The 20,217-nt window shown below is 44.4% G+C and overlaps 1 protein-coding gene across 1 annotated transcript; it reads right to left on the minus strand.

The window, feature by feature from the left end:
* Positions 1-361: 361 nt before the first annotated feature.
* SLC1A5 (solute carrier family 1 member 5) lies at positions 362-19,692 on the minus strand. Its single transcript, XM_089479447.1, has 8 exons — positions 19,347-19,692; positions 11,080-11,122; positions 9,168-9,248; positions 8,143-8,309; positions 7,250-7,483; positions 6,533-6,727; positions 4,683-4,817; positions 362-3,484 (listed from the first exon to the last, which is right to left on the minus strand). The coding sequence occupies exons 1-8, from the start codon at positions 19,676-19,678 to the stop codon at positions 3,247-3,249; spliced, it is 1,425 nt and encodes a 474-aa protein (XP_089335573.1). The 5' UTR covers positions 19,679-19,692; the 3' UTR covers positions 362-3,246.
* Positions 19,693-20,217: the final 525 nt, after the last annotated feature.

Here is a 20,217-nt window from a genome sequence, read left to right on the forward strand (position 1 = left end):
ATCCTGGGTTAACAAGAATTTTTGCAATTCTAGATTTCTCCTGCACAAAATTGCACACACTGGCTTTTTGTTTTTGTGGTCATGAAACAACATTTTCTGCACAGGCATCATACTATGGACAGAAAATAGTATTGCCACACAGAAATACTATTTTTCCGCACAGAAATCCACATGTGAACTTTGCACAGAATAAATCCTGAACAGTGTGTCAAGTCCTGTGTTGCTTTCAGAGACTTTCTCGGAGTGGGAAGAAGATTGCTAAAATTGCAGGTTCCTTCCTTTGAGAATGAATCTAGTGTCGAGTTATACTCCAAGTGTATCACATGTCACACAAGAGTAGAATTTCACATTGAATACACAGTTTGGTATTTGGAGAACTGCAGTTTTTATTTTACAAATGTCAAGTTGGTAGCCATTATTGCTGCATAGGTAATCCCAGAACCCAGAAAAGGGGTGAGGGAAGGGTGTGTATTAGGACTTCCAATTGCCAGGGACAGGTCTGCCTTTTCTGGATACATCCCTTGTCCTTTCACAACTAGCAACCAATTCATTATGCCCAATAAGGAAATGTATTTGCATATTTTTAAACAAAAAAACAGCTTTTGCAATACGGCAAAATCAGGGTGGGCCACACATAGCCTCAATATCCCACAATCTTCACAAAAAGAAAAACAGCTGAGAAGATGTCAGTTGCTGGTCCATAAACTGGGCAGAGTTCAATCTATTTTGCTCATGCTTGATTCCATCAACCTCAATTTAGAGATTACGTAGACATCTCCTAAGGTTTCTAAGAAGAGTTTGAGTGTTTTTACAATAGGATGAATTTTGAGTTTCCAAAGACACCATTAAAAATATTAACACAGGCATAAATCAGTTAACACCACCTCAGTGAAGCTCTCTTTTAAATGCCTGCCCAGCCCCTACTTCTCTTGTCTAGCTGTACCATTTAGTTGTTGTTTTCCCAGCATCGCATCTCATAAAATGGCATAGGCAGGCTGGAAAAATAGATGTTCAGTGTCAGCTTGCAGTAATGTACCTGGAATGCACTAAAGCTTCAGATCCATTACTGAGCATACATGAATAGAGGGGGAAAAATAAACCAGATCAGACTGCCTCACCAGTTGCCCCTTGCATCTTAAAAACACATAGATCTAGGAGTGTGACACCAAAATGGTAAATATAGTGGAAGATGGTAAAAGAAAAAGTTGTCATTGGATGCATCTTGGAAGAAACCTTCAAGTGTCACTAGAAGGTTCAAAATGTTTATTTATGTGAGGCTTACTTGATCTATTTCTTTCATTTCACACATGCATATTGTTAGCTTTGGATAAAGTTTGCTGAAACATGTTGGAACTGCTTCTTTTTGCGATACAGGAACATATCCCTATTTTTTTCCATGTTGTTTCTGCCTCTGGTACCAATTTTTCTGTTAAATAAGTCATGCTCAGGAATGCATCAACTTTACTAATTGAGGCTCTTTGTATTTTTGGCACAAAGCTCCCAGGCAGCTGTCCCCAAAAGAACATACACAGCAGACTTTATCCTGAACTGATATATGGGATCGCCAGTTCAAGTGTAAACTGAATCTCAAGCATTTCTCTTATTTTGTTGGCTTAATACACTAAACAACAGGATTGCAAAGCATTCCCCTTATTGGCTTCAGGCAGCTACAAAGAGGCCAGAACTTATATTTGCACCTGTGAGAAATCTCTCAGAATGCAATCTTAAAAGGAAAGGAATCAGGATTCTGTTCCTAAATCCACCCAGATGCAAACCTCACAACTTAAATGGAAACAAGTTTTCTGCCTCTGTAGAATCCAAGGTGTTCGGGTGACCAAGAAAAGGTTAACAAGTCCACACATTCCTAGTCCTCATGGTTGTGGAGACCCTTAAAAACACAAAAGGTTTCAATGTCCAGGGGCTAAAGTAGGAAGGGGGAAAATGAGTATATGCTGATGTTATTTCCACCTTCCTTCCTCTCTAAAAACTAAAGCATCTGCCATGTAAGCTAGTTCAGGGAAGTCCAGACAGTGGTCTATATTTGGTCCAGAAAGAGTCAGTCACCAGCCTCCTATTACAAGGCCAATGTATGCCTAGTACTAACAAGAAGCACCTGATAGGAAGAAAGCCCAAAGCTATCTCCGATTCTCAGAAGAAAAGCTACTCCCACAAGTCTCTCCCATAATTTGGTTAGGAGAGAGAAACCATTCATTCAACCTTTAAAAAAATAGTTCCAGAAATAAATTAAAAATCAGAGCTGCAAAGAGCTGCGACATCATGACACTGAAGTACCATCACATATGGGCACACACCCCACCGGCAGGGAAACAACATGCTCTTCCAACCACTCATACGATTTGGCAATGCCAGCAGTCAAGGGAGTTCTCAAAACGAAACAGTGATGCCCCTGTTCACCAGGAGATCCTAACTTCAAGATGTGGATTCTAGGAGATGGTGATATGAAAGCAGTTGTGATGCAGAGGCTTCCCTCCCCCTCCAGTTCCTCCTCTGATAACAGCACAGTGGTCAGTTTGTCCCCTGGCGTCCCTTTCCATGGAGAAAATCTGAAGGTCTCACCCAGCGAGTGGCATCTTTTCTGCAGTAGTAACAAGTTGGAATATCATACATAAAGGGCATGAGTAGGAGGCTAAACATTGGGCTGGGTGGAAGAGAGCTGTTCTTCCAGCTCTCTGTTTGGTCCAGTCTTTAACAACGCGCAGAAGATACCTGGAGGATCTGCTGAAGCAAAGGAGTGATTAAGAGACCTCCAAGGGTTCTGCCATCAATTTCCATGATGTGAATGAAAAACACAAAAGTTCAGCCAGGAAAATGAAATGGGAGATTATGCAGAATATCTTTTTCTCTGCTGCATTCAATGCTACAACCCACACCCTTGGAGGACAAAGTTTCCAGGTGAAAACGGAGTGATTTCCAGGCAACATCAAGCCCTTGTAATGTAAAAATAAAGTTTTTAAAGTGAACCACATTGTAGGAAGAGCGAAGAATCTGACGTCGAAAAAGGGCGTGAGCTTCATTAGCAGGATCTTAACTGAAAAGTTCCCTGTCACCCAAGAAACTGTCCCTTAGGGGAGATCTGAGTCTTTAAAAGGCGGAGCAGATGTGAACATTGTCCTTTTTAAAAAAACAAAAGAAACTGGAACCCTAACATGAAAAGGGGAGAGAAAATAAAGAGAAATAAAAGAAAAACTCTCCCAAGAAGTCCGTTGTCTTTGCAGGTTACAATAATTACATCACTGATTCTTTTTCACAAGAATTGACACCCTCCAAGAGGGCAGGACTGTCTCTCTTGATCAGCGGGGATCCCTCCTCTGCCCCCAATCCCTTGCTCCCATCCAGGGGCTCCGTCTTGATCTCCATCAGCTCCTCAGCCTCTGCCTTGCCCATTGACTTTTCGGTATACACTTGCAGGAGTCCTGCACCAAAGGCATCACCTTCCACGTTCAAGACAGTGCAGGTACGATCCCTGAAAGGGAGAGATGAAAAAGGAGTATTAATAACTGAGGCTGTTGGAGAAGATACTCAGAGTAATTTGCAGGAACTGATGACTGTACCTAATCCAGGGCAAAGTGCAGCCTGCAGACCACATGTGGCCCTTGGGATACCAACAGGTGGTCCCTGAAACCCATAATCCTATGTACTGTATCTGTGTGGTGTAGTGTTGACTGTCAGGCATTTTCTGGGCCCCAAAACAACCAGACTGACCCAAAAACCAGCCAGAAATGCTATGGTTTACTTCTTCCATTCCAAAGCCCTCCACTCCTATGAAGAAACAAACAAAAAGGTTGAAAAACAACCAAGATGGTGGCAGGAAGTGACACAACATCACTTCTGGCATGCTAAAATGTTGGGGTGTGAGTATAATAGCAAAAATGACAGCAGAGGTTTGAGGAAATTTAACAAAAACTTTACTTAATAGAAGTCTCAAAAAACTGAAGCAAAACAATATGAATGGCATAGTACAAAATCATAGCAGCATGCATATATTACCATGAGGGCAGCATGGAAAGCAGGATTCAGTGAGTGCTCCCAAGACCCAGTAGATCCACCAGGCAATTATACCTTTCTAATTTGTTAATACAATCACCTGGTTTACTTAGCTCATTACCATGGTCTACACCTGCCTGCTCACTAGATTCTCATCCAGTCACAACTTAGTACCTGGACATAAAATGGAACATACTCCACATGAATACCTGATTTGCAGTGGAAGAGGCTTAAAGGAAGTGGAAGGGGCTTAACATGGATGGGTGATATATTTTGTTTCTTCTTCCACAAGGTTTGAAAGCAAAAAGTTTTAAAATAAATTTTATTCATTTTGTGATTGAGTTGCCTTTACATTATTATACTAGGTTGGCCCTAGAGTTGCCATAAGTCCGAAATCACTTTGAACTGTGCAGGCAGTTCTGGAGGGAACCTAGTAGGAAAATATCCTTATCTGTTAGCAAAAATGTAGACTAGTTCTCTAACCCTCCTGATCTCTACGATCCCATCAACAGCACTGTAGATTCACTTGTTGCTCCTGATAATGTAGAGAGATCTTGCAGCACCTTGTAGAGATCTCTCTACATACTGATTCTACAGACTAACACAGCTATATCTTTGAATTCTTATTGCATAATATATTCCTTCAAATTTTGTTCCAGCTGTCACTCCATACTTACACAAGCCAGTCCACTGCCAGGATGAGAGAGATGTCATTAGTTGGCAGCCCAACAGCTTCCAAAATGATAGCGAGGGTGAGGACACCTCCTGCAGGGATCCCAGCTGCTCCAACACTGGATGCTGTTGCAGTGACCCTGCGACAGGTCAGATAAAGAAACTCAAATTCTGGGCTTGTTTTCCAGTTGCATCCCCAGTTTTGAAGGAGGCCTAAATGTGCCACTTTTGACAAGCACTGGTTGGCCCAACTACTTGGCAAGGGATGAACATACTTTGGAAAAGGTCCTATTTGGAATGACAGCTTCCAGAATCCCCCAGCCTGCATGGTTTCTGGGAACTGTCATCCAAAAAAACAGGAACAACTTTGCTCCAAATTCTAGGAGCAAAGTTTTCTGTTGCAAAATTTATTAACCAGGAAGATTCTGGCCCTGGCCCAAAGTCCAAAGGAGGTTTGTGACTGTGATACACAAAAAACACGGCCTCTGGAATGCAAGGCTGGAGCTCTTTGAGTCTTCACTTTCAACTATGACTATACAGAGATTGGGACTTATTCTTTATGAAAAACACGTGGGTTTTTGTGCTAAAAAGCACCATTTTCTGAATAGTAGTGTCCTTCTCTGTCAAGGAATTATATTGTATTTTCTGTATTAAAAGAACCCACTAGCATTTTCCACAAAGTCCCAAATTGCAAAGATTCTTCTCCCTCCAGTTTTCTTGTGATCAGGATTCCCTGACCCTCCTGAAACCTATGTTCCTTCTACCCTGAGAACCACCACCCTGTACCACCTCCATTTCTGCTCAAAACAAAACAGCAAATTTTCAGTCCTGAAATGAGAACTTTGGCCAAGGCAGCTTTGCTCCACCCAGCCAGTTGAACCCAGCTCAAGTCACGCAAACTGCAACTGTGGGCATTCCCTGGGGTACCATCCAGTTAACCAATTCTGTAGCTCACACCAAACTCTTCTTCGCTGACCGTTTGTGATCTCATCCTCTGTCCCTTTCATCGCCCTTTGGGTGGCCTGAGACGACCTCCCAGTTTAAATCCTCCCTTTGTTCCTTCACCAGCCCCATGATCCCATCTCCCTCTGAGAATTCTGTCCCGCTAAAGCTATAACACGGAGTCACAAGAGCGCATGTCCTCCTCATTGTTGGTTGACTTGTTTTTCATATTCTCACTCAACCAGCAAGGGAGAACCCTTCAAGCTAGACAGAGGACAAGAAGGAAACAGGCAGGCGGGTTGGGATAAGATAAACCTTTGTGAAAATGAGCTTGACTGTAAGAGGCTTTGTTAACAAAGGTCTGCCTCTACTGGATGGCTTGAATGAATGATCATTAACACAGGATATAACCTACTAATCAATCAATCAATAATTTATTACGGCCATAGACCAGCTTCAATATAATCTGCTAAGACAAACAGAGCCTGGTAACCAGGACATTGTGGAATGTCCAAGTACCAACAACTGTCTCCTTTTGCTGAGGAGAGGTATGCAGGGAGTGTAATTGATTTTACGCCACAGAGACATATAAGCTATGTGAGACCACGGGTTGGAATCATGTGGCCTCCAAGATGTTGTCGGACCTTAAATCCCAGCATACATGCCTATTAGCTATGCTAGTTATTAGGAGTTGCAGTTCAACAACATTTGGGGGACTGCATGTTTCTCATCCCATGAATTAGACAATAGTCCTGTGAATATTTATTTGGAGCAAGTTCCACTGAACACAGTGGGGGGTACTTCTGAGTGACATGCATAGAATCAGGCCCTGTGCACTGACTCTTGGGGGGAAATATATTCCATTACTCTTCCTATGGTTCATGCGGTCTGGGACTTTAATCAAAATACTCACAAGATGGTGATGACTTCGATGAAGTTGAGAGGAAAGTTGTTGAGCTGTGCAATGAAGACAGCGGCCACACACTGGAAGAGAGCAGCCCCATCCATGTTGACAGTGGCTCCAATGGGCAGGATGAAACGGCTGATGTGCTTAGAGACACCATTCTTCTCCTCAACACATTTCATCATCAGAGGTAATGTGGCAGAGCTGCATGAAGGAGGTAGAGACAGATGAGGACCCAAACAGCAATTGCCTCAGAACCAGCCAATACATACAGATCCCAAACTCCATTTGTTTGGCAGCACTGAGCTTTAGAAGTTACCCTTTGAGGCTAAAATTCCCAACAGCACTGAGCCAGCATGTAACTGTCACCTGGAAAAGTCACTTTTTCCAAGGTCTGATATTTGTGCCTCTGCTCTAGGAAGTGCATCTGGGAAATATGAAAACAAGGATCTTTTAAGTGGTGGCACCCAACCTCAACAGATATGGTAGGCTCCCTCTCTGAACCTTTTAGGAATCAACTTAAATGAATCCCATCTCAATGAGCTTTCCAGTGGGATGTTCTTGAAGGATTTATCTGTTCTTAATATATTATTGTTGTTTACATATATTTATTTATACCTCATGCTTTCCCCAAAACTGGAATTCAGGGCAGCTCATAACATTAAAAAACATTACAATTAAAAGCATACAAAAATGGTATATTAAAATATAATTAAATTCAGATACCTGGAGGAGGTGCCAAAGGCAGTGGCCAAAGCAGTGAAAATGCCCCAGAGAAACCGGTAAGGGTTCCTGCGAGTGAAGATGAAGTAAATGGCGGGCAGGACAAGGAGCCCGTGGATCGCATGGCCCACCAGGCAGCAGCAGATGTACTTGCCCAGGCTGGCAAACAGGACGGCCACATCCTCCATCTCCACAATCTTGCCAGCCACTAGGAACATGATACCCAAGGGGGCATACCTGGGAGAAGAAAGGAAGGAAGGAAGGACATTGTGAGGACTTGATAGCCTGCCTCATTATGACTAACCAAAGCAGAACAAATGACACTCAGGCAAGCAAGGTCATGCTGCCATGAACCCTAATTAGTACAACAGATCCAGCTCTCAGAATTCAGTTTTTGCCAGAGCCTGCCTCCTTGGCATGGACCCTCAAAAGGGAAAACAACAACAACATACAATTACCAGATTAGCACAGAGTACATAAAGTCCTGGTCCAGCAGGGGAGGGCAAGTGTGTCAGGGACAGTTGCCAATTTCCTTCTCCCGACCACCCCACCATGGGGTGCATCTCTGCACAGAAAGCCCAAATACCTCTATTTTCCTCTGCTGTCCCTCCCAAAATGGCCACAGCAAGATATGGGATGTTACTTCCTGTCCCCATTTTGAGAGAGGCGGTGAAAGAAAACGGGAGTGTTTGGGAATACTGTAGCATTCAGGGAAACTTCTGGGGGTATTTTTTCATATTTTTCACATGGTTCTGGGGCAAAATCACCCCAAAATCACCCCACAGGCTGCAGTTTGCCTACCCCAGTTTGCAGCAACCCTCTCCCTACATGCTTGACCAGCACCTTTCTCTTGGAGATGGTTATAGCTCCCCAAGTGGAGCAGAGGGACTCATTACCACATAATCCAGGTGACCAAGACCATGGTGGCTTCGTTGAAGGAGTTGAAGAACTTGATCAGGTTCTCTCCTTCAGGCCCAAGTTTCCGCAGCGCAATCCCAAAAACAATGGCAAAGACCACCAGGCCCAGGATATTCATCCCTTCAACCTCTTTGCCTATTGGGAGCTGAAGAAACAGGAAGCAAGAGATCAGCAGAGACATACATAAGCTTCAGTTAAAAAAAAATTAACCCAAGAGCTTAAAAAGGAGAGACTCAGTTTTACAAACATGCATGCTTCTCTCACTCAGATTTGCACACACATACTTCTCTCAGAGAGCTTTGCACAAACACACACTTCTCTCAAACCCATTTTTTTTACCAGACAGAGGAACAATTTAGAGAACTGATCCCAGCAATGCAATCACCAAATCTAACAGTCACCCAAATGGAAACCAACTGCAAATTGAGAAAAATGAAATTGCAGACCCCTGCATACACATACTCTCTATTTCACTCTGTAGCACTACCGACTGAGGCATAAGAGCACATGTCATCACCTCACCCACAGGTAGAGCCCTTACTGTCTCCTTCCTCGACAACTCCCTGGGCCACAGTAATACAGAAACCCAGCAAGTGCTTTTTGGAAGGAAAAACTGTTCCTAGCTTTTAGCTATTGGGGGAGCCTGGTAGCACCCCATTCCCAAGCCACAAAGAGATGCCGTATCAGCACAGCATGGAAAAGAGAAGGGAAGGGAAAGAGCAAGGATGGGGGGCAGGTGAGGGACCAGGCTTCCTCACTTCTCAGGAGGGGAGGCAAGAAACACTGGGCTACCAAGTGGAAACAAACCTACACATTTTACTACCACTCTCCCCACAAATCTTTCATGGAGCCATCAAACACACATTCTCCAGTGTTCTACCTTCACCACAACCCTGAAGACTAGAAACTTTAAAAAGGACAAACACCCAGCATTTTCACCTGTACAAGCCAACACACCCAAAGGCATACATTGCTCTGTAAGAGCAAAACTCCCTCGTCTTACCTTCAGCTCTGTGATGGTTTCATTGATGATGCCCACTTCCTCTGTTGTGTTCTTCTTAATTAGTTTGTAAGTGGTTGTGTACTGGAGAAGGAGGGACACAAAGAGGACAACACAGTGTCAGTGGCATTCTAAACAAATGGGTGCATCTTTGAGTCTAAGGATATATCTATTTATTTATTTATTTGCATATATATACTAAATTAAAAAGAGCAAAGCTTTAATTAATATTAGCCCCATTGTCTAAAGGCACAAGACACTGCCAGCGTAGGTAGGGGATCACTGCAACCTATTTTTAAGAGAGATCATCACTCATGAAGGTTTCCAGGCGGCCAATTTGCTCTTTCTTCCTTTTTTTGGTAGAAAAAATACACAACCAAAAATACACTCTAGTACGCAACTAGGGAGATCTGCCTTTGGCAGCTGCATACTAACCATCACTGCACTGAGCTATGGTGGCAGTAAAATAGCCTCCAACTGTCCCAATTCTGCAGAGACAGTCCCAATTAATCTTCTATCATCCCACTTTTCCAGCTGCTTTTATAAGATCCTTGTTTCTCTCTCCTCCTCCTACTTTCCCCCTTTGTCCTCAGCTTATTTCAGTGGCTGAAAACTGAGTAGCTTGCACTCTGTTGGAGGGAGTGGAGAAGCAGTCACCATCTTTTCCTTCCTAGTAGGCTCAGGCAAAAGCAAACTGTTGTAGCTTTTCCTAGCTTCTGTGCTTTTCTTTATTAATACTTTTTCTCATCTTAGCCACCATCTGATGTTCCTTGGCCATATGCATCCCAGATTTCATCTGTGAACTGTTGGAGGGTGTGCAGTACACAGCCAAAGGGGTGAGGGGCAATTTCAAACTAGGTCAGTTAAATACAAGCCAAAGGAGGTTTTCTGAGCAGACAACCTGGTTTTCTTCCTTTGCTCTCTCCCTCCTTTCTCAGATCTGCCTTGGTTCATTTATCAAGGCTATTAAAAATTAAGCCACATTGGCTTTGCCATCCTGAACCTGTCCAAGCCCTCAAGAGGATTAACACATCACAAAAGAGCCAGTTAATCACAAGAAGAAAGGCAAGGAAACATTAACCACGTTAGGATATGATTTTGTAACCAGAGACTAAAGATCTTTCTTTTTGAAGAAAGGGGGGGGGTGTCTAATGAGCATATGCTGAAAGTGAGGGTTAGGAGTGAACAGATGCAAGTGATAAACATGGAAACTCTTTTGTGTTTTCTTCCTGTTTGTGATTTTTCTGTCCTCATCTTCCCAGTATTAAAGGGAGGGAGGGAGGGAAGGGGAAGAGCTTGGCAGAAGAGCACCCATCCCTCTTTGCAAGTCAAAGGTGCTCCAGTTCAATCCAACCAGCATCTCAAGTTACAGGTTCCTCAGGGTCACAGACCTGGAAAACACCCAGGAGATCAACTGAAAGCCCCAAGGGCAGCCAGCATCTCCAACTCTGATATTTCACCAGGAAAGGTAAGGCTGGGAAAAAGAGAAACTTGTGCTGCAAGTGGATTGATTCTAATAGGGGTGCTCTAAAGCTCTTTCCAAGGTAGTTCAATGCAAGCCACTGAGCTTGTGTTTTTAAGGTGCTGCCTCAGGTCCCACACTGGGAGAAAGGTAGGATATAAATTAAATACAAGAAGAATGAGACTCATGTGGAGGGAAATCTCCCAAGGCCTTTCCAAAATCCAAGTACCCATAGTGACTGGCCTTCCGTGTACAATAGACTTGATGCTACAAATGTGCCCAATGTAAAAGTTGCTTTAGATTCTAACTCTCAGAATTTGGAATATTTTAAAGTTCCTTTTCTGGGAATTCTGGGAGCTGTAGTCCAAAAACAGCAACCCTTCCAACCCTGGCTCTCACACCAGGAGGTCAGAAGACAGTTTCCAAGGATGTAGAAAGAGTTAGGTGACTCACCGACTGGAATGAAGCTGAGACCAGGTTGGAGGGGAAAATGTTCCTATAAGGAGAGAGGAAAACCAAACATTTAAGAAGGCTCCACTTTTCATCAAAGATGGACACTTAAAATCACATTTTCTTCCAGAAACCCTCCAGTCTTGCAACCAAAACCTAACAAGTATCACCACTGGGACCTTTGAAATGAGTGTATATTTATTATCATTTCTTATTACTATTGTTGCTGCTGCTGATAAAGCTTTAATAACAAGGGGAATAATAATAATATTTATTTCTTACCCACCTTTCCCCATGGACCGAGGCCCTTGCAGAATGCGGTGTACTATTTATTATTGCTTTCTTTTTAATGGGCTCTTTTCACTATGAGTGCATCTACACTGCAGAATTAATGCAAGTTTACATCACTTGAACTGCTGTGGCTCAATGCTATGGAATTCTGAGATTTATCGTTTTGTGATATATATATATATATATATATATATATATATATAATTTCAGTTAATATACATTTTGAAGTCCTTAGCTTCATCCTTCTAGGATCCAGAAGTTCTGTTTTGTATGACTTAAAAGCAAGCAAACTCTCTCCAGTGCCATTATCACCAACACTCTCCAAATGGCTGCCACCACTTGCGATAAGCCAAAGGATTCCTTCCTAAGTAAAAAGCAGGAAAGTGGGCCTGTGACTCCCACCATGCTAACAACTGGCAATTGAAGACTCAAGTTTAAAACTTAAGACCACACAAATATCTAACCACAAGCTGTTTTTACACTGCTGTCTTCTGCCATGCATCTGAGGGAGTCGACCTCGGTCTACAAAATCTCATGCTGCAACTACTTTCGCTCAGATAGTCTCCCTTCGCATACTGATATTCCAGATTAACAGGGTGATTTCTCTGAATTCTAGCCACTGCTGTCCTCATTCTTGATGCATAAACAGATCCTTTTTCCAGTTTACAAGAACTTTGCCTGGAAGGAAATACTTATTCATCCTCATCACAGACAAATGACTATTTTAGGAATCATGCAAACATCAAGGGGCCCTGTCACACTATACTACAACAACGTCATCTAGAAGACAGAGCAAGCCTGTTTTCTACTGCCTCAGAGACCAGGACATGGACCAATAGCTTGAAATTCAGCGATTCCACTTAGACTTTAAGAACTTCTTGACTGCAAGACCTGTACAAAAGAGGAACAGACACCTCAGAAGGTGGTGGTGGAAACTCCTTCTTTGGAGATCTTTAAACAGATGTTAGTCATCTCTCAGGAGCGCTTTAGTTGTATTCCTGCATGACGGGGGCTGGAATAGATGGCCCTTGTGGCCCCTTCCAACTCTATGTCTATTTTATTTGTATCTCTCCTTTCTCCAAATGCAGGACCCATGATATTCCAAGGACCCAATCCTTTGCATTTCTAGATGCTATCTTAGCCAGCATGGTGTAGCAGTTTGAACTATCGTATGACTCTGGAGACCAGGGTTCGAGTCTCAGCCCTGCTATATAAACCAACTAGGTTGGCCTTAGGCAAGTCACACGCTCTCAGCCTTAGATGGTGGCAATGGCAAACCTCCTCTGAACAAATCTTGGCAAGAAAACTCCAAGATAGGTTCACCATAAGTCAGACATGACTTGAAGTCACACAACAAAAACAAAAATCTTACCAGACGTTGACCTAATTACTGTTTTGGATGACAACTTCCAGAATTCACTTCCACCCGGCTGGGGGGGCAGATCCTGGGATTCATTATCCAAGAAAGTAACTTCTCCAAGAGTGCCAACCTAACGTTCACATCAGCACTTGCATGTGTATATCCAGAAAGTACCCATGCTCTGACCAGGAGTAACCTGCCCTGTCGCCTTATCTGCAGACACAATCAGCTCTCAGGGGCTTAACTTCTGCTTGCTGGGCTTTCCCTGTGCCCTAATCCCTGCCAGTTACCCTACGTATCCCCCCCACACCATGCCACCTTCATCCCATTCAGGGCCTGACACTGCCAGAGGATTGACTGGGCAGTGCAAACAAGATTAAACCCTAATCCTTTCAGGCAGCAAGTGACCAGCTGGCTCCCACCCAGTAAGCAGCTTTATCAGCCCACAGGAAAAGGTTATGGTGATGGGGAGGAAATGTTGCCAACCCCATTTGCTGCTCTTACAATGTGGGGGGCAGCTTGAGAAAAATGTCCCAACAAGCTTAGGATATCAGTTAACAGTAAAACACATATAAGGGATGCTTAACAGGTAATTCCATTAGGGTAGTTATTTGGATTTGAATGAACACAAAAGTTCAGAGGGAGCCATTCATGACAGAGCTCCCATAAGAAACCTTCAAGTGATCTCTAGAAGGTTCTGAATGTTTTTCTCTACTTCTTCAAGGCTCACCTGACCTGGTTATTTCATTTGGCATGTGTGCATAGTGTTAGTTTTGGATTAAATTTTGCTGCAACAGGTTCAACTGCTCTTTTTGTGTAGAAACCTTTCCCTGTTGTTTCCGTGTTACTTTTGCCTCTGGAACCAAATTTTCAAACAGAGAGGTAATACCCAGGAAGATATCTACTTCATTAACTGAAGGATACCTGTATGTTCCAACCTGCTGGGGGAAAAAATGCCCTTTTCAACCAGATCAGCTGTTTTGTATGGATTAAAATAGAGCAAGGGACTCCACCATTCTTTGATGACAGTGAAGTAAACAGAAAGCCAGTCTTGCTTCTGCCACGTAGATTCTCCAAATCCTCTTGGCCTTTGAAACACATCAGTTTTTAAAGGTCCCTCCTTCTATCTCTTACCAACAACTCAACGTTTGTTTTGCTAGATTGTACTCTTTTCTCATCAGCTTGATAGGACTATCTCTTAAAAACAAGCAACACCACTATATATCCACGTTGCTGTCCTTTTAGGACAGAATCTAGAAATCCACTGTTTTTAAATAAATTTAGGGAAGGGGGACACACACATTTTTGGGCGTTCCAGTGTCTAGGCATCCAAAACCTTTTCCTTCTCAGCCCTAAAATAAGCTTTGCCTAACGGCCTGGATGAACTCTTATTTAGCTTCCACAAGGAGGCTTAGAGAAGAAGGAGCAAAAAAAGAGGCTGGTAAGTAAACTCAATACTCGAGTGTGTTGCATCAGACAGCGGGAGAGCAACTCCCCCTTGAAACGCCTTCTCAAATCAAGGAAACAGGCAGCATGAAAATAACTCCTGCACCTTCTGAAGCATTGCAGCAGGATCTCCCTTTCTTACTGTACCAGTGCTGAGGTTCAACTACGAGATGCTGATTCACTGAAAATACCAACAAAAGCCATATACGTCAAGCTCTCAAAAAGAGCTCTCCTTCTGGTTCTTTTAAAGCTTCGCTTTCTCTAAACAGCAACAGATGTTTAAATGTCAGCTCTCGTGATGATTCATGGTCAAAACTGGGAAATTTTGACTGTCTGATCCAAAATGCATGCCTGTGAGAGAGTTGGATCTCATGGTAATGACCTGTCTGGTCCGAAAAGGAAGAAAGAAAAGCAGATTTACTCAGCAGACTTTTCGAAGTATCGGGGACCCTACTGTCACAGACCTTGGGGAAAAGTTAGCCCTTCTCTGAAAGCCACTGCTTTAAAACACATAAAACAAGCACACATTAATGACATATATAGGCCTGTCCCTGGCTTTCCACTCCACCAAATCCATTAGAGGAACTAAGTCTAGGAAAGCTAATGCTGCCAGCTGCTTGCTTTCAGTTAGGCTCAAAGGTGCTACATCTCTCAACAAGCACACAGTGAGAGATACAGATGTGTAGTAACAAAGGTTGTGGTTGCAGGTGGGTGAAAATACTTTATTTTCAAAAGGGGGGTGCACCTAATATATCCCCTCATAAATCTCCCCGACTTTCTCCTGATTTCTTAAGAATCATCCGCTAAGTGTGCAAACAAACCAAAGACCAAATGGTTTTCAACTGCTGTAAAATTCAGCACTTTGCCTCTCCCAAACTCATTATTTAAAGACTTCTTCAAAAATGCATCCAGAAGTGACATTTTCTTTCACCACTCTCCTCTTATCATTTCCGTTTTGGAGGCCAAATGTCCAGGTCTATGTTTTCCTAATATGCTAAGGGAAAAGCTGGTGAGCAGACTTATCTGCTTTCCCCTTTGCTCTCTTGCTTGGCTGTTGACATATGCTCAGTAAGGGATTGCAGTGACAGCTGTTTACCTTGCCTGTTGTAAACAGGGACACACAGGTACAGGGATCAGCTGTATCCCCTTCTTTCCCTGCTCAACCTTTTATTGCATTGTTTACTGAAAACAAGCTGTTGGCAGGCACTGAAACTCTGTTTCTCCAGGTGCCTTCACCATCCTTCCGATGCTGCAAAAAAGTGTCCAGCTACATAGAAGACAAGGAAGAAAGGTGAGCTGGTGAGCATAAGAGGACATAGCAAACAGACGCTTCTTTGTCAACTTTGCTAACTGAAGTATGAAATACACCCACTGAGTTCAGGAAGCAAGCCGCCGTTCCCTGCACAAAGAATGAGCAGAAATTTGGAAGCATCAGTTCTGCTTATTTCTAGGTTCAAGACTCGGCTAAGAGAGAGCAGCTGCCTTGCAGGGTTAGTGTGCAAACCCAATCACTACCAACATTAATTGAAATCGCACAACTTCTCCCAGCTGGTGGCATTCAAATAACACAGGCTGGCAGACTGAGCAGCACCTTCCCCTCTTTAAGAGCTCATCTATCGCTCACTTGGAGCAGATCCAACTAGGATGAGGCCAGGATGGGACACCGGCAGCCAGTTGACTCAGCAAAGAAAGGCAAGTGATACTGAGCAGTGCCACCCAGGTCTTGCAAAACTGCAAGGCTTCCTAAAGCAAGCCAAAAAGGAGGCAAGGGGCTGCCATGGTTCAGCAGCAGATCAGGCGCGATGAGGCATGTGGAGCCAGTTAATAAATGCAGGATGTAACTCACTGAATTTTTGTGCAAGCATGGAGAGTAAAGGAGACTTGGGAGGAATAAATGGCAAAAGGGGAAAGGCTAACAAAGGGGAAGGGTCATGGCTCCCTGTGCAGCAAGAACATGCGTTGCATAGGCCAGATAAAGGGGAGCACTTGCAGATACACACGCCCGTCACTGGAGATGTCCCATGATAACGCAGAGGAGGAAATGATGTCAGAAATGTCTCTGCAGAGCCTTTGCTTGCTTCTGAGATGCATATCAGCACTACTGTCCCAATTGCATCGGAAAGGGAAATACATTTCAACCCCTTGCCCAAGCATCTTGCTCTGGCAAAGACTCCAGAAATAACCAGATTCAACCATACTAGACTTAAGAATCAATATACAAAGAACAATTAAAAAAAGAAAACAGTTTGTGGAAACATGACTTGTCTCTGCAACGAAGCTGGGGAAAGCGGAGGGCAGTAGAAGAAGAAGATCACATTAACGGGGATTGTTTGACCTACAAGCCTGACTTGTCCTGAGTTTGCAAGACCTGAGAGGGACTGCTGAGGAATGGGCCCTTGGACATCTCTAATTCATAGGATTGCCAAAGTTAACTGAATAGCAAGTAACAATGACACAGCAACAATTTGCAACGACACACTGGCTGCTCTTGTTACCGAATGAGTACTTGGTCTGACAGAGCAAACTATGAGTAGGCAGTTTGGAGGCGTCCCAAGATAATGCAGCGCAGGAAATTATGTTAGAAACTTTTCCAAACACTCTAATGGCTTCTGCTTGCTTCTGAAGGGCATTTCAGTGCTACTGTCCCAACTGCATATTTGGGGAGGGGGGTGTCAAATTGCATTGGGGGTGCAACTCCCATCATTCCTTCTCTAATCTGTACCTGGCTAGTGGGCCGTACTGGTGTGTTTTACTATGACCAATGGTACCATTTCCACATGCCATCCACATGCTCAAATACTTCCATTCCCTTGGTGCTATGGAGAGGTTTGGAGGCTTTGAAGGGTCAGGGAAGGAAACTGACGTGGTTTGGGACATATGGGGCACTTTTTGGAATTGCCCACATATTGCCCTGCTTCTTTTTTTTAACTTAAATCTGTGTGCTTTGGGGGACATCAGGGGATGAATTTAGGGGTCCCAAGGACCACACTCTGCCCACCTCTCACTGGAAGGGGGATATCATTTCATACCAGCTCTATCCACAGCTCCAAGCTATTCTTCTTAAAAGAAAGCTTGCCACAGATCTGAGATTGGGCACAGGTACCCAGGGCAAAGGAGTGTGAGCAAGCTGGTTCTTGCCACCGCCTTCTCCCCAGCTCTTTTCAAATCTTGTGGCTCAGGGCAATGTCTAGGCAAGTTTCAAGGTGCTCTTTCCCTGGATAAGCATTCACGTTCTGAAGCTGTGCGCATAGGATGGAAACAAGAAGAGATCTCCTACGACAGGTGTGGGGAACGTGTGGCCCTCCAGAAGTGGTGGGACTGCAAGCTCCAGCACCCCTTGCCAAAACAGTCCCTATTAAAGAGAGAGGAGCCATGGCCCTTATTTCACCTGCCAAGTTTATAATGTCTCTAATGATGGGGAGAAGATAACCATCCCAATTTTTGTATGTGTGCATGAACCTTTAATGCATCTGTCCACTTATGGAGACCCCATGAATTTCAGTTTTCTTAGGCAAAGAATACAGCTTCTTTCTCTGTAAGAGACCCTAACAGCACCTGGTATCCCTTGGCTTAGTGGGGATTCACCCCTTGGTCTCCCAAAGTCCTAGTCCAACACTCAACGCATTGTAGCATGCTGGCTCTAAAAAAACCTTTTTCTTCAGTCATTACCTTTCCCTGAGGCTGAGAAGTGTGACTTGCCCAAAACTTGCAGTGGATTTTAAGGGCTAAGTGGGGATTCGAACCTTGGTCTCCCTCTAGTCTAATACTCTCCAGCCACTACACCATCCCAGGTCTTTCTAATCCCAGTGCATTCTGAGATTGCTCCTTCCATACACGCATGTCTCAGATTTTCCTCTACTCTGGGACACGTTTTTAGGGGAAGGAGGTCAGAAAGCGCCAACAAAGGGGTGGGACAAGGCGGTGTGTCACAGAACATTCCGTACCACCGTCTGCGGAGGGAGGGGGAAGCAAACTACACAATGTACACAACTGGCTTTTTAAAGGGAAAGCATGTCCAGGCCCAGCCCAAACTGTCATACCCATTCTCAAAACATAAAGCATCCCCATTCATTTATTCTGCATCTCGAGAGCTATGGTCCTTATCCCAGATTATACTCCAACACACAAGTAAATTGTGAATTTTAGATGCGGATTGTTTTAATATGTGTGCATCTTATTTGTCCTTTTAAACTGATGTGTCTTTTAACTGATGTCTCTTAACTCATCTTTGTGCATCTTATTTGTCCTTTTAAATTGATGTGTCTTTTAATTGATGTTGTTTGTCTGTTAATTGTTGTTGTTCCTTGCTTTGATCCATGGGGAGAGTCAGGTAAGAAATAATTATTATTGTTACAATTAAGGAATGGTTGGTAGAGGAAAATCTTCAGACAAAAAGGTGATACTGTCCTCAAAAGAGCCCACCATGATGACAATCTTGCACACTCCCACAAGAACCCCAAAAATCTTTCGCAAAAAGCAGACTGTGTTTGGAATGGACCCTGGCCAACACTGTGCACATTTACTATCTGGTGAGAAATCTGCAAAGCTGCTTCTCACACACCTTGGATACTGCAGCCAAGGAGTGACAAGCAGACACATGTGAACTTGTTCACACCCACAACACAAGGCTGCTTCCCAACACACATAACGCAGCAGACAGCCAGGTCAAAAGAGTGTGTTATGTGAGACAGGGGTAGACACGAACTCCAGCACCTTTCTTTAGAAAGGCAAGTGAGGGTGCATCTGCTCTGGAGAAATAATGCAGTTTTACACTGCTATAAGTCTAGAATTTTAATCCAAAAACTGACCCCAAAAACCTGAGTCGACCTGTCCACAGGTCAATGTTAGTACTGTACCTGAATTCCTATTTTAAAAAAGGAACCATCCCCTGGTGAAAGGCAAGAGTGCAATCTGTCCTGCAAGCACTGACCATCCTCTAGTCTCCTCCCTTATCCATCCATTCCAGTTATATCTGCTGGAATTTTCTCAGTTCTTTGGCATTGTTTTCCTTTGCTTCATCCTTTAGATCCTTTGTTGTGTGGCCCTAACCTTTACCCTCGACTTATCCATGGGTCATTATCAAAACCCATAATTTTGTCCCCCCCAAACCTGCCCTCGACTTATACATGAGGTTGGCTGATAGTCCAGGGCATGCGGTGCCACTTTCCCTCACCTGATGAGGTCGAGGAAGGAGTCGACGACCTCCTTGGCCTCGGGGACGTCTTCGGCGTGTCCGGCAAGGAGCCCCGTTGTGGCAGGGGCTGCGCCGTGTCCCGGCTGGACGAGGAAGGCGAGGGCAACGCCGAGGGCGGAGGCCAGGAGGGTAGTGAGAAGGAAGAAGAGCAGGGCCCAGCCGCCCAGCCGCCCCAGCGCCGCCGGGTCCAGGCTGGCCGCTCCGGCCACCAGGCTGCACACCACCAGCGGCAGGATGATCATCTTCAGGAGCCGCAGGAGCAGCTCCCCGGGGAAGCCAAAGAGCAGCACCTCCGCTGGGCCCAGGCCCATCTGCCGCACCCCCATCCCCACCGCCACCCCCAGCGCCACCCCCAGCACCGTCAGCACCACCAGCAGGTTGCCCCGCAGGAACAGCAACGTCCGGGCGCAGCAAGAGGAGCGCCCTCGACGCCGGACAGGGACGGACTCGCCCCCGGGGAGACCGCCGTTGGAGCAGGAAGGAGGGCCGCCCTTGCAGGGACCCTCCTCGGCAAGGACAGGGTCCAGCGCCATGGCAGGGACAGAGAGAGGAAACGGGGATAGAGAGGTCCTTATTAGGTGGACTTCAAGGGCCACAGGGCAGCCCTCAAGCCCCACAGACTAGAGATCTAAATAGATCTCTCCCTGTGTAGATCTTGGGGGGGGAAACCCTCCCAAATAAATAATATACCACAAAAATAAATATATGGGGGGAAACTCTCCCTGTATAGATATGTAGTATCTAGCAATCAATCTGGGGAGGAAAAAACCCTCTCAAATATATATATATATAATGGAGGAATCTCTCTGTATATTGTATGATCAATCGATCAATCAGAGACAAAAAACCC

The sequence above is a fragment of the Sceloporus occidentalis genome, unplaced genomic scaffold, assembly GCF_023333645.1.
Source record: "Sceloporus occidentalis isolate IW3139 unplaced genomic scaffold, rSceOcc1.0.p SCAF_13, whole genome shotgun sequence".
NCBI classification, from domain to species: Eukaryota; Metazoa; Chordata; class Lepidosauria; order Squamata; family Phrynosomatidae; genus Sceloporus; species Sceloporus occidentalis.